Source organism: Dipodomys merriami, unplaced genomic scaffold, assembly GCF_024711535.1.
Source record: "Dipodomys merriami isolate MVZ:Mamm:240054 unplaced genomic scaffold, mDipMer1.0.p SCAF_11, whole genome shotgun sequence".
Lineage (NCBI taxonomy): Eukaryota > Metazoa > Chordata > Mammalia > Rodentia > Heteromyidae > Dipodomys > Dipodomys merriami.
The window spans coordinates 18,905,650-18,927,457 of NW_027202382.1; the positions used below are offsets into that span (position 1 = coordinate 18,905,650).

Below are 21,808 nucleotides of genomic sequence, written 5' to 3' on the forward strand. Positions count from 1 at the left end.
CTGCCAATTGCTTTGCTTTGACTCTTTGCCATGGATAAAAAATAGGATGACCGCAAGGTAGCAGCTGTGGCAATGGAAGTTGTGACAGAAGCAAAGGCCTGTTGTAGTCCCTTGAAGGACCACAAAGTGTGAAGAGCTGAGCTTGCAATTCTGCTGTAATGATAGTGCTCAAGAAGTGCCTTGAGTTAATGAACAGTGCCCCGGCCACCAAGAATTCCAGATTTCAGTTCTCACTGTAAAGTGTAAGTCGTCACCTAACCACAGTGCACACATGTGTGAGCACTTTGTTTTCTCTGAGAACTGTCATATATTGACTATTTTGTAAAATAAAGTACTAATAAGCATGCACAACAAAATCAGTATCCCTCTAGACATATCAAAAGTTTATTTTCCATGCACTAAAGTAATGATTGTAAGTCAGTTGTTTCTTTTGTTTCATGATTGTGGCAGTGTTTTGACTACAAGGCATGGGGATTCCAAGTGCTGGTTCTTTCATAAGTCTGTAGAAAATACTCAAATATTTAGAGATTCTGAAGAATATTTCTAGATGTGTATTACAGCTTAGTAAGTCTGGTTTGGATGCTGGAGTACCAAGAGCCCTCTTTCTAGGAATGCTGTGAGGATCATCATTACGATATTTTTAGTCTTGTTACATAATATTATTTGTAAATGTAAACTTAAAAAATATGGTTAATAACATTGAACCTGTTTCTTAACACTTAAAAAACTTCAGTGAATTTTTTTTTGATAAGATTTGTGAATTGAGTATCACGCACCATGTTTTGATACCCCCTTTTCACGTTGTGCCAATGGAATGGGGTATTTAATATTTCTTTATATGTCAAGGAGATGCTTCAAAATGTCAATTGCTTTAAACTTAAATTACCTCTAAGAGACCAAGGTACATTTACCTCATTGTGTATATAATGTTTAATATTTGTCAGAGCATTCTCCAGGTTTGCAGTTTTATTTCTATAAAGTATGAGTGTTATTTTGCAAAATTACTGAACGGTACTGTATTGTTTATATTTGTACCCCAAATAACAACATCTAGACTGTTTTTTATTGTACTTTTGCAAATTTTTTTGAATTTTGTCAGTGTAAGCTTTGCCCTTTAAGGTATGTACAGAACATGTCCATATAAATTTTCATTTAAGTTGAATGATTTTCAGATGCCTGTAAAAGAGGAGAGAACATAAATTGCATTTCCCCATAAGTCTTTAAAAACTATATATTGTATTTGTAGTAATATTCCATATGACTGTAAATAGGAGATAGAAGAGTGATGCTTATGTAAGTTCTTAACACTACAGTAGAAAAATGGAAACAATGCAAATAAATTCCTTTTTCCCAAATGCCAATGGCTGCATTCTTTTCTGGAGGCTGGGTATGAATAAGCTTCCAGCTCATTCAGGCTATTGTCAGAATTCATTCCATTCTATTCCATGGGGTTGTAGGACTGAAGTCTCCATTGCTCTGCTGATGTTTGGCCAAACATCAATCTTAATTGGCTCAAGACCCTCTCTTCTATCATTAACACTACTCACAAAAGGTGAGTCCTTTGTATACTTCCTTTCTCTGATCACCCTTCTGCCTCAACCCTCCTCTAGTTATTCCACTGCCTCTAAATCCTCTGCTTTTAAGAGTTCATCTTATTTTACTGGGCCCATTTAGAAAAATCCAGGATAACCTCCCTAGTTAGTAGCTTCTATTGAATATGCAAAGTCCTTTTACAGCAGTACCAAGATTTGTGCTGGATTAAATAATTAGAAGATGGGAATCTTTGAGATAGATATATTTGCCTACCATAATAAATAGGTTTAGTTTTCCTTCTTTAAGTGGCATTAAATTATATAAAACTAATTATAACACTATTGTGAGGTATATATCAGAGGTGCGGTGTAGAAATAAAGTGATATTAGAACAAAGCTATTATTATTGGAATTACATTAGCCTTAATCTAGAGAAGACTAGGATAATTTGAGACACATATTATTGCAGCAACCACTGAAACATACTAAAAAAAAATGAATTGGAATGGCAGCATACTAAAAATAGGAAACATAAAAGGCAGAAAGATGTCTTTCTGAATCTGATAGATCTCCCCAAATCCTGGTTATTTCTTAAACCCTCTAGACTTTCTAGAAAAACTGGTGAGTGCCAGCCCACAAACTGACATAGTACAAGAAGACAAGCATTCTCTGTATGCCCAAGGAAACCAAAATAAGGACAGGAAGCAGATGGACTGTGGGTGGGCAGACCAAGCAGTTTCTGGAAGAGGGTTACAATTATAAAGAGGATTGTGCTGAAGCTTGAATGTGTTGACCCATTTGCAGATCTAAAACAATACTGGCTATTAAGATGTGCAAGCATTTTTAAATTGCAAGAAGATAAGAAGAGAAAAGGCTAAGCTATCTGTTCTCAAGTTTGTATTTGTTTTAAAGACAAAAGTCATGAGGTCAAAGTCACTTCAAAGACGATGAACCAGAGAAGCAGAAATACATTAGATATGAAATGAACACTCAAAGGCTAGAATTGATCAAGATCATTAAAATAAAAAATAATAACTATCTGGGATCTGCAGAGGCACACTTTAGCTTCAGAAGCCAGTCTGGGCAGAAAAAGCACAGAAAACTCAATCTCCAGCTTTTTAACCAGCAGAAGGCAGAAAGCAGAGCTGTAGCTCAAGTGGCAGAGTGACAGCTAAGTGAAAAAATAATGGACAGTGCTCAGTCCTTGAGTTCAAGCCTCAGTACACACACATATACATGACACTGCTGTTGGCTAATTTGTCCTGATATAACTCCCATCAGAACAATACATTTTTTCCCCATGTGTGCATAAAGCATTGGCATGAAAGACCATATGCTGTGCCATAAAACAAGTCGGAAGGAATTTTAAAAGGACTGAAATAATAGAAAAGAAATTGAAACTAAGAAGTGGTCAACACATTTTGCAGGTCTTGAAATATACAAACACTTTTAAATAACCAATGTAGAAATTTCAATGTATAATGAAGATAATTTCCACTGAATGATAATGAAATGCAGCTAGAGTAGTGATTTAATGAAAATTTTGTAGTTTTTAAAATGAATACCTTAAGAAGATAATGAAGATAATAAACATAAATGCAAAAATCTTTAAGAAAAACACAGTGTTAACAATCCAACAACAAATAAGGAAGTTTATATACTAAGATCAAATGAAGTGTGTCCTATCACTGCCAGCCCCATTTAATATCCAAAAATCTGGATTATTCATTATGGACTCCATATCTGAAGGCACATGGTACCACAAAGACCACTAGGTGTATCAAGTTAGTGCAGTGCTGTTCTGTAGTGCTTGATTTAATTTACCCAGAATGCCACTCAACTTCCACTAACGACAAGCTATTCTAAAACAAATTTAAAACTTTAAGCAACACTACTGGCCCTTTTTGGGTTAGGAGGGTTTCCATAACTTTTATTTTTCTCTTGGGACACCATTTGTTTTGGAAGAGTCATATTTTTACAAAAGTTAGAGGTGGAAATGCTTATCAGATCACATGATGGATCTAAACACAGCTGATGAGAATGTAGTATTGAGTTTCCCATCAACTGAACTGCATATCTTGTGTACAGGAACCCTAAATTTTATTCTGTTTTTGAGATTTTGAAATTCCTTTGTTTTTCTTTTTTACTGTGTTTGGTCAAATCTACATATAATCTACAAATAACGCAGGGTTAATGTTTCAAATTATGAGAAGAAATGATAGAGCACATGGTTGACTAAATAGAGAGCATTTGATAGGATATAACATCCATCTACAAATAGGATGAGTATTACTGAGCAAATCTGATGGAGAATTCTCAGTCTAATGAAAACCATCAGTGAAAAGCCCACAGCTAATGTATTTAATGGTGAAGAGAATGAAAATCAGGAACAAGGAAAGATTGTCTACTTCAGAGAAAAATAATGTGCAAAGCCTTCACTCCTCCCCTCCAAAAACTGACTTAAACGCATTCAGATTAGAAAAAAAAAATGTTAAAGTATCATCAGAAGTAACAATCTTGTGTAATCCTAATGAAAATTGAAATTATACTAGCAGTGACAATTCCCCAGGAATTAAAAAGAAAACTGGCATAACAGAATTAAGAAATTTACTAATTTATTTCTCTAGAAAATAATGAGTAGAGACTGCCCATATTGGTTAGAGGATTCTACTATTACACAGTGGATTACAAAGTGGATTACAAGTGCAACTATACCCTGGACGACGTGTTCCAACGGAACTGTAATCTGTAGATATCCGCCACTGATGCCCAGCTAGGAGCTTAAAAACAAAAATCAAAACAAAACAACCTTGACAAGATTCTAAAACACACTGAAATAAGAAGAATCCAAAATAGTCAAAATACTTTGAAAATAAAGGTAGAGTAATTTCCTAATCCAATTTCGAGATTACTGTAAGGCTGCATTCATCGAAGCAGTTTGTTGGCATACAGACAGGCATTTAAAAGAGAACCCTTACATGCATGTCCAGTCAACATGTATGCCAACGCAGAGGAGAAAAGGAAGTGTTTTCAGTAAATGGTGTCCAGGACAATAGGATGCCCATGGTTAAAAAGGAGGAAAAAAGGCAGTGAGGAAGGTAGAGCTCATTCTAGACCTAACAGCATCAAAGCAGTACAATTGCTAGTATAAAACAGATAAATCTTGATGACCTCAACTTAGACAATATGGCTTTAAAGAAAAAAATTAATAAATGGATTATGGTTGCCAACACTAAAATCATTTGGGCTTTAAAATACTTAAGAGCAAAGAGAAAACAGCAACTAAAAGGAGGTATTTTGAAATGAACTGGTAAAAGATTGGTGCTCGGAGTATACAAAGAAGTTACAGCCGGGCGCTGGTGGCTCATGCCTGTAATCCTAGCTACTCAGGAGGCTGAGATCTGAGGATCGAGGTTCAAAGCCAGCCCAGGCAGGAGAGACCGTGAGACTCCTATCTCCAATAAACCACCAGAAAACCGGAAGTGGCACTGTGGCTCAAGCAGTAGAGTGCTCGCCTTGAGCTGAAGAGCTGAGGGACAGTGCCCAGGCCCAGAGTTCAAGCCCACGACCGACAAAAAAAAAAAAAAAAAAAGTTACAGATCAGAAGGACAAGCAAGCAATCCAGTTTTAAAAATGGCCATGAGATGTTTTCAGACTGTCCCGGGAAGGTACAGGAATGTCTAATGAAGACAATTCTTAGTATTTTCCAAATCATTTGACCCACTAACTTCATTTATATTCCCCTGTGGACCCCCATAGGGATTTAATATTTTTACTCTCCTTACTCCTTGAAGGAAGCAAGTTGTTTTCACACATTCCCTTCCCAAATACCTAACCCCAGAATGAACAAAACAGGATTGGTGGTTAGTTGGCCACCATCTCTGCTAGACAGTTGGACACTTATTTTCTTAGGGAACCTGGCAAGGCCTATTTGGGGTACTCTAGGTCTTCTCAGAAGGGTTCCCCAACACACTTTGTTATTGATGCTACATCTTTTCATACACACACTCCCCTCTAAGTCCCTGTTGCTATGATAGTATTGCATTCTGTGGATCTGAGGCTGCCTGTTGTAGCTGGATGTGAAAAATCCCCCAAGTAACATTTTTGACTTATTTCTGTGACTCTCCTGCCTAGGGCCCAGGACTTAATCTCAGGACATGCCTGGAGAAAAGCGTACTGATTGAACAGGCACCCGGTTACAGGAGTCCTAACTGAGTAAGTACGATGTGACCCGGCAGCTATGGAGGTGGCTATTTACAGGGGCAGTCTTCCACTCTGGGGGGCCCCCAAAGGCAGGAACCCCAGCTTTCATGCAAGGCTTTTTGTGAGTTTAGTTGGTAGGTTTAGTTTTGGTGTCTTTCCATCCTGACCTACCATTCTTTCACCTTCCCTTGCTAGTATATTTTATTCATCATTTACTTCCATTGTCCTTTTACTGATTTGCATTTTTCTCATGTGATGTTACTTTTTAAAACATGGTCTCTTGGGGGCTGGGAAGGTGGCTCAGTGGTAGAGTGCTTGCCTTGCATGCCTGAGGCCCTGGGCTCGATTCCTCAGCACCATATAAGCAGAAAAAGCCAGATGTGGTGCTGTGGCTCAAGTGGTAGAGCGCTAGCCTTGAGCTGAAGAGCTGAGGGACAGTGCCCAGGCCCAGAGTTCAGGCCCCACGACCGGACCCAAAAAACAACAACAACAACAACAAAACATGGTCTCCTGCTTAGTCAGAACTCCACACCTTTTAGTAAGATCGAAATTTGGGACATTTTGTGTTATTTCAAGTGAAAGAGTGTTTTTTTGAGCACTGCTTATCTAACAAATCCTGCCCGTACTATTCATCTCTTCGCATCTCTTTTCTTACATTGTCTTCCTCCCCTCTCACCCTAGAATTCTTACTTCAGTTATCCTAGACCTCATCCCATCTCAGGGCCTTTTTGAACCAGATGATTTTGGAGTCTTTCCAGTTCTCCTATTCGGTGATTCTGACATATATTTTACTCTATGTTTCTTTTCTAAAATCAGTAAGTAAATAAAGCCTGTTTTGGTCATACTGAGATGTTCATATTTTCAACCTTAATTTTTTTATCTCATTTTTAAATTTACTTACTTTTTGTTGGTCAAGGGGCGCTGTCCCTCAGCTCTTCAGCTCAAGGCTAACGCTCTACCCGTTGAGCCACAGCACCACTTTCTGGTGGTTTATTGGAGATAAGAGTCTCACAGACTTCACTGCCTGGGCTGGCTTTGAATCATGATTCTCAGATATCAGCATTCTTAATAGCTAGGATTATAGGTGTGAGCCATCAGTACCCAGCTAATTTTTTATTTTACTTTTGGGTGAGATAAAAATCACTTATTAAGACCACCACAGACAACCCACAACACACATACTAGAAAACCTTTTTATACTGTTTTTAAAATTAGAGGTTACTAATATTTTTTTCACAGCTTCACAATCATTCCTGTAAATAATTACAAATTAAAAAGCCCACATTAAGACAGTGAAGGGCTAGGCACATTGACTCGTGCCGGTAATCTCAGCTACTGTGGAGGTGGAGATCAGGAGTATCACAGTTCAAAGCCAACCTCTGACAAAAAAAAAAAAAGTCTGGCAAAAAAAGCTGGTGTGGAAATACATGTCTGTAATTCCAGCTGTGAGAGTAGCCATAGGTTAACAGACTAATGTCCAGGGTTGGCCCCTGGAGAAAATAGGAGACCTTACAAAAACAAAACAAAACAAAAAAACTAAAGAGCCAGGCACTGGTGGCTCACACCTGTAATCCTAGCTACACAGGAGTCCGAGATCTTAGGAGAGTGTCTTGAAGCCAGCCTGGGCAGGAAAGTCCATAAGACTTGGTTAATCAAAGATTAACCACCAAAAAGCCAGAAGGAGGGCTGTGGCTCAAGTGGTAGAGCACCAGCGTTAGGTGAAGAGGCTGCAGGACAGTGCTTAGGCCCTGAATTCAAGTCCCAGTACCCTCTCCAAAAAAGAAAAAAAAAATTCTGGCAGAGCAAGATGTTACTCTTGCTTCCCTTCTCCCTGTGTCCTTCTGGGTGCCTGGCTCCAAGCCTTTGCCTTACTGTGGCCTGGTTAGAGATTTGCCACCCTTGGGTGGGTTCTTTATTAGGGGGAACAACATCTACTTCTTACACTGTGACCGCCGTTTCCCTAGCTTCTCTCTGTGAACCCTGATTTATTATACAGTCCAGTGAGCTATGCTTCTAGTGATAGGCAACCCTTCAAAAGGTAATGTGTTAAAAAAATTAAAAAGATATTGTGCTAAAAGTAAAAGATTTTTAAAAACAATTTACTTATTTTCAATTTACTTATTTCAATATTCGCTTATTTCCAATTTACTTATTTTCCAAATCATTTTCAATAGGTGGCAGTGTTGCTCTTTCATTGGTTTTTTGTCTGTGAAAGGTTTGTTTTCTTTAAAATTGTTATTATAAAGTTGATATACAAACGGGTTACAGGTACATAAGTCAGGTAATGAATACATTTCTTTTTGGACAGTGTCACCCCTTCCCTCACTCTCTCTTGGTTTTGGTTTTGTTTGAATTAATACAGCTTCAGAAGGAGAGATCCCTAAAATGTGTTCTTTTGATTCAATTTGAGTGTTTCGTTTCTTGGCCATGGCCAAGAGTAATAAGTCCCTTAGGCAGACTAAAAATTGAATAAATCTTTAATATTCTAGTATTGAAAGTATGTTAATTACATTCTACATGCTTATGAAATGTCATTAAATTTAGTAAGTAAAAATGAAAAATGAAAAAATATGTATATTTTAGATGCGAATTATATACTATTATACACACACACACACACACACACATCCAGATCCACACACATCTATGGGGTCACATTGTTTCTATTATTCTGCAGCCTACATCTGCTTTTTTCCACTATGTATGACTTCCACATCTATATGTAGGTTCTTCCTTCTTCTTTCTTACAGGGTTTATAACATTTACATTCTGTTCTAGAACTGTAGACATCTGAATACTTCAACCCCAATAAAAATAGCATTCACCATACTGTGTTTACATAAACATAGTTCCTACAGGAAACTGTGATCAGCTGTGCAGAGGAAGAGGAAAATTCCAACTATTTAACCCTTGGCACACAGCTGTCTTTTCAGTTTTACGTCCTTCACATTTTTTTCTTTGTTTTTAATCTCGTATTTTGCCTCTTTGTTTTGCTTTGTGATACTGGGGATGAAACCAGTGCCTTGTCCATACTGGGCCAATGCTCTGCCACTGAGTGTAACTCCAGTCCCTAATCTCATTTTCTTGAAATTTCATTCTTTTATGCCTTCTATTTTTCCCAAGTACTTCTTGGAGTAATTTGTAAGTTTGAGTGCACACATGACAAAATTTTCTCGCATAGCTGATGGCTGGCAAATTCATATTCAAACATATTTTAGGCCCCAAATTCATATTCCTTTGGCATTCTAAAGGCATGGTTTTAGAGAATTTCTGATAAGAAGTCTTATGCTAGTCTGATTCTCCTTCTCAGATGACCCTTTTTTCTTTCTTTCTGGAAGCTTCTAAGACTTTCTCATTGTTCTTAGGTTTCTGAAGTTTCTACCATGAGTATTTATCTAGGTATGGGTCTTATTTCCATTTGTCCTGTTCAGTATCTGTTAGGCTCTTAAAATCTGAAGACTTGTGTTTTTTCCAGACTTGGAAGTTTTTCTGTCATATCTTTGATTTTCCTTTGCCTCCGACTTGTTCCATCCTTCTAAAACTCCTGTTGCATTGATAGATGTTGTCCTCGTGTGTCTTTTCTCCACCCCCTGGCTTTGCTTCCGTGTTTCCCATTTTGTCTCTTCCATATGTTCTCAGAGATATCTTCGACGACGTCCAGATAATGGGTCTACTTCACCGTCTTACCATTCCTTTATTCATTCTGTTTCTTGGATTTAAAAGTTTGTAAGCCTCCTTTTAAATTTCTAGAAATTATGTCTTCTAAAGCTTTTTCTTTTTTCTTAATGGCAGGTATCTCTCACGTTCTCTCAAATCTCTCCAAAGACACTTGATTTAAAAAAAATATTTTCTGCTGTCTGCTTTTCTTCAGTAATGGCTTATTCTGTTTTTGTTTCTTTGTTCAGCTCTTTATACTGTCAATTTTCCTCAAATGTGTGGTAACCTATAGGGTGTCTGTGTACTTTCATAAATGAAGGCTTCAATGAGGATCTGGTGTGGCTTGTTTCCTAAGAAGCCCCTCCTGAAAGGCAGACTAGCTCCAAGTTCAAAGTCATGGGCCATGTTAGCAGGTGTGGCTCCAGCTTGCAAACAGCATCCTCGGGATGCCCACACTTGCAAATGTAAGCAGGGCTTGAGCACTCTGCTGTGTTTTCTCACTGGGGATAAGTTTTCCTCATCCCTCCTACCCCTAACTTGCTGGACATGACTGGTGTGGAGATTTTGAACACCCAAAGTCTTGATCTGCTTTTCTCTTAAGTTCTAACACCCATTCTAGGATCCTTTCCTAGATAAATCACCCACTTTTAAAAAGAGATTTTTAAAAATTGTTACTATAAAGGTGATATACAGAGAAGTTACTGTTACATAAGTCAGGTAATAAGAATTCTTTTTGGACAGTGTCACCCCTTCTCTTGCTCTCTTACTTTTATTTTTTTTTAAAGAATAATTCTGAGCTGGGTGCTAGTGGTTAATGCCTCTAATTTTAGCTACTCAGGAGGCTAAGATCTGAGTATCACAGTTGGAAGCCAGAATGAGCGTAAAGTCTGACCCTTATCTTTAACTAACCTCTAAAAAGCTGGAATTAGAGCTATGGTTCAAGTAGTAGAGCACTAGCCTTGAGCAAAAAAAAGCTCAGGGATAGCATCCAGGCCCTGGACTGACACAATAATAATAGTAATAATAAATAATAACAATAATAATAATTCTGAAGTCCTAATATCCCAAGCTACAAGATTTCTACTGCTAGTTGCTCTTTGTTGGTTGTGGATATGTAGACTGTGATGCAGGTCGGTTGCTGTGATGGTGGTGTCCCTGTGGACTGCTCTGGCATTCTCTTGAGTGTAGAGTTGCTTTGCTACTCCCCTCGAAGAAGAAAGCTCATAATCCTTGTGTTTGGAGCTGTAGTTTTCCTGTGTTCTTCCTTGTGTGCTTTCTAGCTTCCAGTACTTTTCTCAATAGATTTTCTGTCTTGTTTGCTAGCCCTCATATGATTTCATTCTTTCAATAATCCCTTTTATTTTATTCTTGTAGGTCCATGGTATAGTGGAAAAGTGGATGAGTGTGTTTAACTTGTGACTTCTAATGTATTTTGCTAACAACCTTTTCCTTAATTCATGTGGTTCAAAGGGCATAAGAAAGGTACACAAAATGAAGCATACTTTTTATCCTATTCTATGTAAAGGTGACTCATTGTACTTTTTTTTTTTTTTTTGGTGCTGATCCTGTGGCTTGAACTCAGGTCCTGAGTGCTGTCCTTGAGCACGTATGATCAAGGCTAGCACTATACCATTTGAGCCACAGCTCCACTTCTGGCTTTTTTGATGGTTTATTGAAACTAAGAGTCTTGTGGGCTTTTCTATCTGGACTGGCTTTGAACAATAGTCCTCAGACTTTAGCCTCCTGAGTAGCTAGGATTATAGGTGTGAGCCTCTAGCACCTGCACTCTTATATTTGTGCAGCTCTTCTTCCTTTAGAAATAAAGATCCAAAGCTTACTTGGGCTCCCAAACTGCTCAGATAAGGAGGACCTTCTTAGGTTTGTCCATGTGGTTAAGATGTGGCCAGTGGTAGGTAAGTAGAAGCACTGTGTTTCATGCTTCAGAGACTCCCCTAGAGGTGTGGCTATGCCTTGTCCTTTCTTTACCCTCCTCCCCGACTAGTTGGGCTGGGGATATGGAGGTGAACCATCCTCATGTAGGCAGAGGACAACACAAATTCTGTATGGATGCAGAGCAACAAAGTGGAACCTGGGCCCTGGCACTTGTCACCATTATTCCTGCCTTGTTTAGTGAGAGAGGAGGGAAATGCCTTCCTCCTCCTCTTCTTCCTCCTCCTCCTCCCCCTCCTCCTTCTCCCAGTCCTGGGGCTTGAACTCAGGGCCTGGGCACTGTCCTTGAGCCTCTTTGTGCTCAAGGTTAGTGCTCTACCACTTGAGCCACAGTACTACTTCCAGCATTTTCTGAGTGGTTTTTTGGAAATAAGAGTCTCACAGACTTTTCTGCCCAGGCTGACTTCAAATTGCAATCCTCAGATCTCAGCTCTTGAGTAGCTAGGATTACAGGCATGAGCCACCATTGCCCAGTTTGCCATCTTCTTGAAGTCTTGTATTTGGGAGGTCACTTCTCATAACAGCCTGTGTGGTCTTAACTTATACAGTAGTCTCAGCTCTAATACAGTAGTCCCAACTCTCTTTCCTGGATGCAACCATGTGAACACGTTGCTGGATCCATCCAGGAATAGTTCATGTATAACTCATTCAGCACACGCACCCACAAATGAATGCATGCATACATACATAAATGCACATGCATACCTATAGACCCTTTGCCTTTACAGAAATAAGGCTGCAATAAACAGCTATTTCTTAAAGAGGTCAGGCTCTGTCTTCTTTATGCTGACAGGCTATATATCCTCAAACCCCCAAACTCTGCAGCTGAATGGTTCTCCTCCCTCTCTACTGGAACATGTTCTACTGGGGACTCATTTTCCTTTTCCTTTATAAAAAAATGAGTGGCAGAATGGTCCCAGCCATAGAGAATAACCCCTCTGTGAGGAGTTCCAGTTGACTTATTTGTGAGTGAACCTTTCTGGGATCTTTGGATGACAGAGTGACAGGGATTGGCATGTGTATGTGTGTGTGGGGGGGGGATAGGGGGGATCTAGGTGGATTCCCAGGGGACCTATTTCTATAACCCAGCCGTCGTGCTGCTCAGGAAAGGAAGCATTGTGCCTGGGCCCCTGGCCTTCCTCTCCTCTCCCTGCTGCCACAGTTCCATGCTGTGTTTAGGACCCTGGCCTGCTCTGTGAGGTAAGGTCCTGGAGGTTGGACAGTGTCCCTTTGAACTTCTGCCCTTTCTAAAAAGGAGGAAGTGGTGAGGGGTCCACTCAGGTTGGCCTGAAAGGCATCAGGAGCCATCAGAGCTCAAATTGCTGCTCTACAGGGGCTTTCCTATGGCTCCTTTTCCTTTGTAGAAAGCCAAGTTTGCCTGTCCCTGGTTTTCCTTATTTCCCAAGGTGATACTATCTCAGAATCCAATTAAATTTTCCCTCTGTTGATGGGATGAAGCAGTTTGAGCTAATGTCCCCTTGATTGAGAGCTGGCTTTCCTAACAGACTGGTAGGAAATGACCCCTCAGTTCTATAGGGGGTGTACCCACAAAAGCTTTCACTTACGAACCCAGAAAGCACCACTGGGATTTTTCTCAGTCCTTGTTCTGATCACTGAAGGGTTAAACACGTGCAGGCTCTGCTGTCCTCAGGGGTGCCAGCTGGTACGCCAAGGCCATTAATCATCCGGACTGGGGCTGCCTCAACCACACTTACCAGCAATTAACCCAAGGTAGAGGCAGTATTGTTACCGCCCCATACCCTCTTTTGCACACCCAATTACTCAAAATTAACATTTACCAAGCAGAGTGCCTGTTAATTGGAAGGGCAGTCAAAAGAAAGGCCACACACCTAACAGTCTAACTTAATAATCTCAAAAGCAGCCATTAATTAACAAGAGAACATTTCCATTCAGATCTTGTTTAGAGAGCTATCTCTGTGTCTGGGTTTCTGAGCTCAGCTGTGCACTCCAGCCGCCTTCCAGAGCACCTTGCTAACAACTCAGATGACTGGAGAGAGGAGGGAAAAAAAGCCCCACTCATCAATAAAACTTCCCTTTGAAGAATGCACCCGCCCCCCTTGCTCTCCCCCGCAGTCAGGGGCCTAAGGGATTCCAGGAGATCATCTTCTATTGCTTAGATGGAGAAACAGGAGCAGACGCAAAGGAAGATAGTGGCATAGGGTCAAGGGTTCCATACTAGCAGTGGCCTCCCTGACCTGGTTCTTGCTTTGCTATGGCCATGTGCACACAAGTTCCATGGTGCACGAGGCCAACCAGTTTTACCAGCTGTCATGAAGCGGAGTGAAGCTCAAGAGGCCTTTGAGATGGGATGGGGGTTGAGGGATGGGGGGAGGAAAAGGATCTGTTCTGCAAGGGTCTTCAAATTAGCTCCCATCTTCCCTTCCAACCTGTACATTGAATTGGCAGCTACACTCCAGTCTAGAGAGTCCTGGAAGACATGCCTTCCTGTCTTCCTTACTCTTACTTGTCAGCCTTGACCCATCTCCTTCACCCACAAGGCCTGCCCACTATATCCTGGGCATCACTTCAACCCAGCTCTTCCTTTCCTGTGCACATTCATGGTCCAATGTCTAGCTCGTCCTCCAGCCATCTGCCCCTGGCTGGTTCTTTCTCAGCTTCCATTCTCTTACACCACCTCTCCTCTCCTCTCTCTATGTAGGAAGCTTGGCTGTCCTCCTTCCTCCCTCTGGAACTCCACTTGCTCTGTGGAAGGCCTGCCACCCTTCAGCTAGTGATAGAGGTAGCCTGAGTCCCTCTCTTGGGCCCTGAGCCTCCTCAGAGCATTGTTCCTTCTCTCTCTCCTTTAGTGTCTCAGGTCCTCTCTGCACCAGTGACTCCCATTCAAGACAGCACAACTAGCCGGGTGCTGTGGCCCACCTGCCCCTACCAGCTACTGGAGAAGTGGAGATGGGATGATCACTTGAACCCCTAAATCAGAGGCCAGTCAGAACTATGTAGCAAGACTCCCATCTCAAACAAAACAACAAACTAAAACAAACTTCCAAAGATGAAGCAGTGGCCATCACTTTCTCTCCTTCCCTCAAGTAGACATTATACTATTGCCTCTTGTTACCACCCTCCCACTCTCAAATCCCCATCACCTACCTTCTGACTGCCCTGGTCATGGGGAACTTCCTTGTCATGACACCCAGGAACATAGTCTAGGTTTTGTTGTTGTTGTTTTTAGTATTATCCTCCCTCCTTTCCTCCCTTCTTCCTGAAACTAACTCTCACATGACTTCCTAATGCCCTTCTTGTGTTTGCAGACGTTTCTTTCTTTTCCTCTCAGGATGTCTGTGCTGAGTTCCTTCTCATCCACTCAGTGGCTTCCATTACCAGCTAGTTGAAAAGGCCATCAAGACAACTAGACCACAGTCACCATGATGATGCTCACATCTCCTTTCTGAGTTCTGACCTGACTCCTGAGCATTAGAAAGCATCTCACCTGGGAGTCTTGAAGCATCTTCTACTCACTGTGTTCCAGGCAAGCTCATCACCTTCCCCTGGTTCTGCTTTCCCTCCAGGTTTGCCACATCAATGAAAGTATCTCAGCCCTGCTCCAACTCATGTCCAATTTGTCAGTTAACTTCAAGCCCCACACATTGACCTCCAGTAAGACTCCCCACTGCCATGAGTTTGGCTGTGTCAAGTTCTAGGCATACTTCTTGCCGGCAGAGTGATCCTGATAAACCTGGGGGTTTTGTGTGCTTGTTTGTTTTTTTTTCTTTTCTACAGTGTGTGTGTGTGTGTGTGTGTGTGTGTGTGTGTGTGTGTGTGTGTGTGTACCACTTGGTGATTAATTGGTGATAAAAGTCTCATGGATTTTCTTGACTGGGATGGGTTTACTGTGTGATCCTCAGATCTCAGCCTTCTGCATAGCTAGGATTACAGTCATGAGCCACCAGCATCAAGTCATTAAGCCACCTGGCTTAAACCTGGTTTTTAAATCGTCACCCCATTGACTGGCATAGCATTGGCTTCTTGATCAGATTCTGTAGAGTCCTCCATACCATGCCAGTGTGACATACTGGGAAATACCTGGAGTAGTATGAAGGTCCTAATCTCAGTCTCAGTTTTCTTTTAAAAATTACAAGGAGGCCAGGCGCCAGTGGCTCACACCTATAATTCTAGTTACTCAGGAGGCTGAGAGCTGAGGATCGATGTTCAAAGCCAGCCTGGGCAGGAAGTCCATGAGACTCTTATCTCCAATAAACTACTCAGAAAAAAAAACAGAAGTGGTGCTGTGGCTCAACATGGTGTAGAGTATTAACCTTGAGCGAAAGAGCTCAGGGACAGCATGGAGACCCTGAGTTCAAGCCCGTTGATGGACAAAATAAAATAAAATAAGCATACTGCTGATAATATTTGACATTTTTGTGCTGTCACTAGGGCTTGAACTCAGGGTCTGGCACTGTCCTTGTACTATTTAGCTCAAGACTAATCTTCTACCACTTAAGCCACAGCTCCACTTTTGACTTTTTTTTCTCTTTTGGTGAATAATTGGAGATAAGAATGTCACAGATTTTCCTATATGGGCTGGCTTCAAACCACGAACCTCAGATCTCAGCCTCCTGAGTAACTAGGATTATAGGCGTAGCCACCAGCACCCATCTTAATATCCTTTTCCTAAATAGTGTAACATTTCCATGAGGTGCTCTTATGCCCATTGTATAGCTAGGGAAAGCTGAGTATTACAACATCCTTGTTCACAAGTACAGTCAGGCATCATGGATGACATTTCAGCCAGTGACAGATCAAATACAGGACAGTGATTTCCTGGGATTATGTGGCCTAGTGAGTTCATATCCATCTTAGTTTAAATGCATGATACTTTCACAGTGATAACATCACCTCACGATGAATTCCTCAGAACTGATCTCTATCCTTAAGCACCATCTGACTGGTTAAAGCAGGATTCAAACTCAAGTCTCACATTTCCTATGCTCTTGCCTTGATCCCATGGGAGAGCAGAGGTGAGAGATTCCAGTGACTCAGAGGCCACTCTGCGCAGACCATAGGCCTAAGAGCCCCTCTCACATTGCAAAGGTCTTTTCCTCGGGACCATGGTGTCCCTGAGTTCTGGGTCAGAGAACACCCACCCCATCTCTGTTACAGATGGGACAGATGTCAGATGTGTAAAGGATCAATTGCCATCTGCCCAGGCTCCCCTTGACAAGCTGATCTTTCTAGTAAACATTTCATTAGCTCCTGCCAGGCTGCAGCACCTGCTGACAGGACTGTGAGTTGAGGGGAGGGGCCCTCAGCTTTAGAGAATGGCTCTAATCTCTCTGGGGTCTTTGGTGCCCTTGGAGCCAGCTAAACTCAGCTGGAATATACCTTGTATGCACTGAAGGAATCCACATCAAACTTCAAGGCTTGAGTAAATTCTGGAGACATGTTCTTTTTGTTTCCTCTAGGTTTTGTTCATGACCCACCATCTAAAGATGACCTCCCCACATCCATTCCATGGTAAGTTGTTTTTGGGGCTTGAACTCTGGGCCTAGGTGCTTACCCTGTGCTCTTCAGCTCAAGGTGAGTGCTCTACCACTTGAACCACAGAGCCACTTCTGGTTTTCTAGTAGTTTATTGGAGATAAGAGTCTCAGGGACTTTCCTGCCTGGGCTGGCTTTGAACCATGATCCTCAGCTCTCAGCCTCTTGAGTAGCTAGCATTACAGGCGTGAGCCACCAGTGCCTGGCTCCATGGTAATATTTTATAGCTTCGGCTTTTCCCCCATCATACCATTCTGTTGCTGCTGCCACTAATGATAATGCCTGCTGTATTGCCCACAACCACACAGTGTGAGTAGGTACAGTCATACTTCCCCATTCTACAGGAGAGCGAGAGACTCTGAAGGTTCATTAGAGGAGTCAGGGTTTGAATCTAGGCATATCTCACTCTAAAACCTCAATCCTTACCTTCCATGTTGGTCAGCCTAACATTACTGGGACAAAATCCAGTAGATCCCTGGGATCCATGGACAGACACATGGTTACAAGGCCTTTGAGAAACATGTGGATCTCAGGATGCACAGAGTTCAGCTTTCTAAAATCAACCCAGTTTTCCTATACTGTATGTACAGTAGTTCTGAGCATCCAGAGCTCAAATGGAATGAGCTAGGTTACTGTCACAGAAACTACACATGGATACTATTCACCGAGAACCAGAGCTTATCTCAAGTTCTTTATCTCAAGTATTGTGAATGCATGAGTCATTTTTTCCCAGAGTGACACCCAACCTTCCGATAAAGACAACCCATCTTTCAACAATCTAAATCTTTCACTTTGCCACTTTAATTAAGCACATCCACTTTGACCATGCTTACTGGGTGCCATCTGCTTTTTGGAAAGGCAGATTTTTCACAAAATGGATCATACACTGATGTAAACAGAAGGAGTGATAACTAGAGACTTGAGTTTCTCCACAGCAACTGGGTTGTGTAATGTGCACATTTTTGTTTTTGCAATCTCTTTCTACCTTTTTTTTTTTTTAAATCATACTTGATCAAAAACTCATGTAGGGGCTGGGAAGGTGGCTCAGTGGTAGAACGCTTGCCTTGCATGCCTGAAGCCCTGGGTTCAATTCCTCAGCACCACATAAGCAAAAAGAAAAAAGCCGGAAGTGGAGCTGTGGCTCAAGTGGTAGAGCGCTAGCCTTGAGCTGAAGAGTTGAGGGACAGCGCCCAGGCCCAGAGTTCAGGCCCCACGACCGGACCCAAAAAAAAAAAAAAAAAAAAAAAAAAAAACTCATGTAAATCCACAAGTGAGCTGGGCTTATTGGTAACACAACTTAAGGGAGGGAAGGTTCTGGCTCATGGTTTCAGACCATGGCCAGCTGGTTCCATGGCTCGGGGAGGCCTGGCTGGGGCATCATGGCAGAGAGCGTGGATAGAGAGGCTGTCCACCTCATGGTGGCTACAAAGCAAACACAGAGAAAGACATCAGGGTTCCAGTTCTGCCTCCGATTCTGCACTTCCTCCAATGATCTCACTTCCTCCTCCTGGGCCCCTTCTTGGGAAAAGTTCCATCACATCAAATCAACATCATTGTGAAGGCTGAACCTTAATGAAGCTTGTGGGCCCTTGGGGTGTGCTTAGACAAACTGGATTGTCCAAACTTCAGCATCCGCCTTGACCATATTTACAGTTCGTGAACTTACTTGACTAACGTCTGGCTTTCCTAGCCAAATTTTGAGCTCTACAAAGTAGGACTGTAACACAACCCCAATACAATGAGATTTCTTTTTGTAAGAAAGTGATACAAGGTATTATACATGAGTTTATTCAAGCCTTTATTGCTCCCAGGCTGGTTTTTGTTGTTGCTGGGAGAAACAATGTTTGCTTTTGCTATGTAAATCTCTCATTTCCCAAACTACCTCCCTGAACCCAACCTACTAAAAGTGATCTCACATCAGCCTAGAAAGCATCCTGACACAGGCCTATAACTCCCACGGCATGGTTCCTTTTGGATGCTTTCCAGGCAGAGAAAAGGGAAATAGTGACATCCTGCCAAGAGGTGACTTCATGCTAATTGGGGTGAACCTGGAAAGGGGCAGCTGCTGCTGCTGCTGTTGACAGACAGAAATGTGGCTTCCTGGTACCAACCTTCACTTCCTGTATTGCTGGGAGAGGACCAGCCTGAACTCCTACTGTCTCACCAGAAGGCCTTTGGCTTAGAACCAGTGAACTCAGACTCTACTACCATGCCAAGGGAAGATAAATAGAGAACACTGAGGAGATAACTGAAACCACCCATCATCCCACCGAGACAAGGTTCAATATGCTGTATGGTAGTTGAAAGTTTCCTGTCTTCTCTGTGCCACACAGTACTTGCACACAAAGAAAGGCAAATTTACTGGGTATGGGGTTCTGTAGCCAGTTATTCTCACAGAGCCAAGTATGGTGACTTTATTTCCATATTAATGCCAGCAGGCATGTTGCATTGGTAGTGGCTCTGTGACATTGTAGCATTCATATGGTAAGTGCTTTATTTACTTCATCATCTATTGATGGGTGCTGTTCAATGCTTTCTCCTGTTTAAAGAGTTCTGCCTGGGACACCCTGTGTCTATTCTTGTGTCTTCACTTGCATTCTCACCCCCTAAAGCAAGCTTTGTTAACAGTAACCCCACTATTTTGGACCAATAATTGTTATTCTGAGGGACCATCCTGGGTGTGGGTCCATGGTCAGCCCCTACCCACTATATGCAAGTGCCATGCTGCTCTGATGTAATAACAATGTCTGTTGACTGCCACATGTCCCCTGGGTAGCAAAATTGCCTCTGCTTGTAAACATTTGTCCTAAGGGTAAAAGGTCTCAAGGTAAAATTAACACTTGTTAATGTTAAGATTTTGACTGAACCAATTTGATTTGTCGCTTCATATTCCAAACAACTGTAGATGTGGCCATTTTAAGGCAAAAAGAAGCCAAAGTACCAGTATTTCAGGCCTGTAATCCATAGCTGCTCACATGAGAAAAAGTATTCTTTTCTGTCAAACTAAAGTGTATTTGGTATTCTGTGTTGTCATTTCCTGGAACTATTTGCTTTATTTACTTTAATTGTAACTATTATTTGTGCTGCTTGTTACCCGCTAGCCGTGTTAGAGAGATACATCATCTGTTGAAGATGGTAAAATCCTAGGTGGAAAAAAAGCAGAACTTTCTATAGGAATTAAGGAATGGCCTCTTTTCTCTAAAAACCTTACTGTACCTACTTTCTAACCTTACTGTACTGTATGTAGACGGAGCCTCACTTCTTGACAAGGAGGAGGGACACTTTGGATTGAGATAAAAGCCTAGCAAACTGCCCTGCACAGTGTGCTTGCCTAGCTCTGGGGAAAGGAATGGCATTGCACCCTTTTGCACAAAAGTAAGTTGCCCTGATGACATCTGTATTTCTTGTGTGTCCATTCATGTCTGATACCCAGAAAGCCACTGTGGCATTTCTAACACTCAGGAGACTGAAACCTGAGGATGGCTGTTCGAAGCCAGCCTGGCAGCAAAGAATGTGAGATTCTTATCTCATAAAACAACAAACAAAAACCAAAAATGAAGCAAAAGAAAACCTTACAATATTGTACTATTAAAAAAACAAAAGAAAATCAAATAGTAAAAGTATAAGACTAGATCATTCACCACAGAGACAATAGTGAGTGAACAACTGACACTTAGAAAAATGTATCAGCCTTATTCTAGTAGCTATTTACTTATTCCTAAACTCATGCAACCCTGAAGTTTGAGTATGAGGCCTAAAATTCTGGTTCCAGTGTCACAGGCAGGCGAGAAGCAGTGTTCCCACAGGTGCCTTCCTGGGGCTCTAAACTGTGTCCCCCCATTCTGCCTCCAACCCTCCCCCCCAAGTCTACCTTTACATTATAACCTGCTGGATATGCCTAATGCCTTCCCATCCAAGGTGAAAGTTCAGCTCTGAATGTGGCTGTTAGGAGGGAGTGGGCTCTAGGAAGCCTGACCTGAGGCTTGACAATAATTAGTTCAGGTTAATTATTGCCAATCGGTAGATTTACAGCCTGAGAGCCTCCTTTTCCCCCTAAGCTGGGACCTCTGGAGGTTTCTTTTATGAGCTCTGAGCCCTGAAGGAAGTCTTAGAGTAATGAATTTTCCTATAATCAGATTTGAGGGTTTTTTTTTTCCCTGAGCCATGCCTTCAATGGGAAGGTTGAATGCTTACTGGTTTATTTGACCACAGACAAGAAAGGTGAGGCCCAAGGCATCAAAGATGCTGACTGTATTGGAAAGTGACAAGACATGTTAGAGACACCTGCCTCTGCTTTTAGAGGGCGTGGATTTATTTGCCTGAGTCTAGGGGAAATACTTTGGGAGTCATTCTTAAACTGTCTAGTAGTTTTATCTGGAGCATCAGGGAGTAAGAATCCTGCTCATTCTCCAGGTGAATTGGGACATTCACCTTGACCTTGACCTGGTTTCCTATGGAAGCAACACTTTGTATACTTGTTTGTAGATATGGAATTTCTTGCTTCCCTTCCAGGCTCCCTTCCAAAACTGCTGCGTCCCCTCTCCTCCCCGCCCCTCATTCCAAGCACATGCACTCAAGTCTCCTTTCTGTCCCTCTCTGACTCACACCCAGGGAGCACTGGCAAGGTGTCCCCCTCCTCCAGCCCTGGGCTCTTCTGAGGTTGCTGCAGGATGGTGTTTCTACTCAGAGCACCTGTGGCTCACTTCTTTGCAGGTGTTTATCTGCAGCTGGGGGGCTAGGGTTGGCAGTGAGGCAGGGGATGACGGCCATCAAATGGGGCCTATGGATGAAGGCCTCAGCTGCCCAAGGTGAGAGGACTCTTGAGGCTGGGCGGTCAGTTTTTCAGAGCATACCCAGTTGGGCTGAGCCAGCTTCTGGAGGCCAGTTCTGTCCCTTGTTACTTATTTCCTTGCCTCATGGCCTGCAGTCACCTCTCCAATGAACTACTTGCAC

General features: G+C 42.0%; 1 protein-coding gene across 4 annotated transcripts in view; it reads left to right on the forward strand.

The window, feature by feature from the left end:
- Tgfbr1 (transforming growth factor beta receptor 1) overlaps nt 1-16,796 on the forward strand; it is a 65,352-nt gene extending 48,556 nt beyond the window's left edge. For 2 of the 4 annotated variants that reach the window (XM_070010594.1, XM_070010618.1), the window contains exons 10-11: nt 5,667-5,747; nt 14,653-14,950. In XM_070010594.1, the coding sequence (XP_069866695.1) occupies nt 5,667-5,712 (46 nt within the window). In that variant the 3' untranslated portion in view covers nt 5,713-5,747; nt 14,653-14,950. Of the gene's footprint in view, nt 1-5,666; nt 5,748-14,629; nt 14,951-16,780 lie in introns of those variants that run through there. The other 2 variants (XM_070010612.1, XM_070010603.1) reach the window with 2 other exon arrangements.
- Nucleotides 16,797-21,808: the final 5,012 nt, after the last annotated feature.